Raw genomic sequence first — 2,758 nt, forward strand, 5'->3', positions numbered from 1 at the left:
CTTTAATGAATGCAACTCAAGGCTGAAATTATCATGCCCTAGAGCCTTTGGTATTCCTTAGATGTTAGGAATCGAAAATCTTTGAAAAATTAAAAATTATTAACTTAATAAATTAAGATCATTTGATCCATGCTTTTGGAACCGTTGGATAACGGTATCTCTTCGTAAGGACTTTTAGAACCAATTAGGAACACTTACGTCATGTTCTAGGTTTTAGGATATCCTAAAGTTAGGGTGTTCAGCCTCATCACGACCGATTGCTATTATTAGCGATTGAGTCATAGATCTAGTTACACTAGTTACCCATTTTCCCATAGGACAAGCCTAGTTACCTAGGATATAGGTTCACCTGCATTAGTCTAAGGGATGTCTTGTACTTAGATAGGACCATATAGCATCTTAGATGAAGTCCTAGGATAATAAAAGCTACTCAACTTGAATTAAATGAATTCCCTTAAACTGTTTAAACAGTTAGTCCAGTCTAGATTGGTGTCTTAGATGTCTTAGGCATATAGCTTAGTTTAGGCACCGAACTACGATCGACTCTGATTCTAGTGAGGCTTGGATACGTAGGCAGCTTTGGATGCTTTGAATGGCATACCAAGCATGAGTCGGCCCACCACAAATTGTGGGATTTTGTATATTAGTTTTTTTATAAATTCTTAACTAAATATATAGGATTTCCCTCAAATTAGAATTTTAGGAGAACATTCACTTAGATTGAATCCAAACAAATTAAGAAAATCAAGATACACATTAGAGAATACATTGAAATTAGATTTTAGGATGCATGTCACATAGTTCGCACATTAATAAAGAGTTAAATGGGCCATTTAAAAGAAATTCAAGAGAGTTAACTTTTGGAATTGAAGACCGGATTATCGGGCAAGAATGGTGCTTATGTGGTAATTCCCCATACCTTCCATTCTCGTAATCAGGTAGCGAATCTAGATTTCTGATCATTTATGGGTCCTAGATCTCTTATCTAGGTGGCGACTCTGTCATTCTCTTTTGTGTGAAATTCAGATTGCTTTAGTGATCCCAAGTTCACAGAAAAGATGATTAAACCAATAATAAATGGCACATGCCAACAGCGTGGGTACGAGAGACCAAGAGAGAGGGAGGCGGGTCGCGCTGCCACTCTCGCAGGATCGGGTCCCACACTACGGGCGACCAAATTTTATGAAAAGATGTACTCTAGACACCAACTCTCTCTGGATTCTTTATACGTCTTACACAAAGTCTCCGTATAGTAACAAGCGCTAGTGAAGTCGTAGGGATCTAAATCTTTGGAACCAATAGCGGCCATAGCATGATCACAAGGTATGCCGAGGTTTTGAAACTCACCACAGATACATGTCCGTGCTTGTAAATCGACACTATCCTGGTGGTGCTTTGATTTCACCTCAAACAAAAACATATCACATCCTAATACAAGCATCCTCCTTCCCCGTTCTCTCCCTAGCTGAATAACCCTTAGGGCATATGAAGTCAACTTATTAGTCCAACCGTTACTTTTACTCCTATGGTTATGAAATGTTTCTGACGCCTTCCGCTGTGTGTACTCTACCAAAGTGGCGATGGAGAGTGTCCTAGCTTCTCGAAGAACAAAATTCATTACCTCGGCCCCATTTGATGTGTAAACATTGTATATCTTCCGCCTAAAATACACACCTCCCCAATGCTCCTTTGGAATCTTCATCAGCCATTCGTACACGACCTTATTATTCTCTTCAATCTTCCCCATGTACTCACGGAATTCACTTTTCCTCAACGCAGTAGCGGCTATCCAAAGTAAATCCTTACAAACCGCATCCTTAAATTTATCATACAGGTTGGTCTGCAGGTGTCTTATGCAATACATGTGAAACGACTCAGGAAAAACTATACGAACTGCTTTCATTAAACATTTTTGCTGGTCTGAGCAAAATGTTTTGCCTAATCTTCGGTTCGATGCCATAACGTACATGCGAAGATGATAGAGAAACCAACTCCATGTCTCGAACTCCTCCCCCTCAACAACAGTATACGCAATCGGAAGTATCTGATTGTCCCCATCTACACTGCATGCAATCAACAATATACCGACGTACTTTACCCTTAGATGTGTACAGTCGATGGTGACAAGGGGCCTCAATGATCGATTCCAAGCACGAAAACGTGGACCAATTGTCCAGAATAGACGACAGAAGGAGTTTTCTTCTCTATCACATAGATCACATAGCCTGTACACATACATGTGACTCCCATGGTTTGCACGGTAGAATTCTAATGCATACGTAGGTAATATACGGTATGAGTCCTCGAAATTTCCATGGAAATGATTAAGCATTATTCCCTTCGTAATCAGTGCCTTCCGATAACTAAGCTTCACATCCCATTCTGACTTCATGTACCCAATAATAATATTTGCTTCAACCGGCTGACCAAATTTACTTATGCAATGTTAAGCTGCCCGCCTTGCCTCAGCATGCGGATGATCATTTCCATATACTTGAGGAGTACAGGTGTGTTCCGCTACAAATCTTTTCACCTTCATAAATTCCTTAAATTTAATAGCACTTATTCGCCACTAACATCCAGGTGACTTGCATCTAACTGAATACTTCTTAGTATTGTAGTAATTGGCACATATTGAAATACAAGGTGACAATCCAAGAGGGGCGGTGAATTGGCTAATTAAAAATTTGGAGCTTAATTAAGTGGATTAATAAACTCAATTTGTCCATTAAGCCTTAACAAGTCTAACCCTTTATTA

At 39.5% G+C, this 2,758-nt stretch overlaps 1 protein-coding gene across 1 annotated transcript; it reads right to left on the minus strand.

The window, feature by feature from the left end:
* Window positions 1-1,180: 1,180 nt before the first annotated feature.
* LOC143887942 (uncharacterized) lies at window positions 1,181-2,392 on the minus strand. The gene has a single exon (XM_077392188.1). It carries the CDS (start codon window positions 2,390-2,392, stop codon window positions 1,181-1,183), a length of 1,212 nt encoding a protein of 403 aa, XP_077248303.1.
* Between the last annotated feature and the right edge of the window lie 366 nt (window positions 2,393-2,758).

This window comes from Tasmannia lanceolata, unplaced genomic scaffold (genome assembly GCF_043159265.1).
Source record: "Tasmannia lanceolata isolate RefF3 unplaced genomic scaffold, GAP_Taslan_0.1 ptg000002l, whole genome shotgun sequence".
In the NCBI taxonomy this organism is placed as follows: domain Eukaryota; kingdom Viridiplantae; phylum Streptophyta; class Magnoliopsida; order Canellales; family Winteraceae; genus Tasmannia; species Tasmannia lanceolata.

Coding starts and splice junctions, on each gene's coding strand:
- LOC143887942 (XM_077392188.1), bottom strand. CDS start 2,392: ATGAAGTCAGAATGGGATGTGAAGCTTAGTTATCGGAAGGCACTGATT.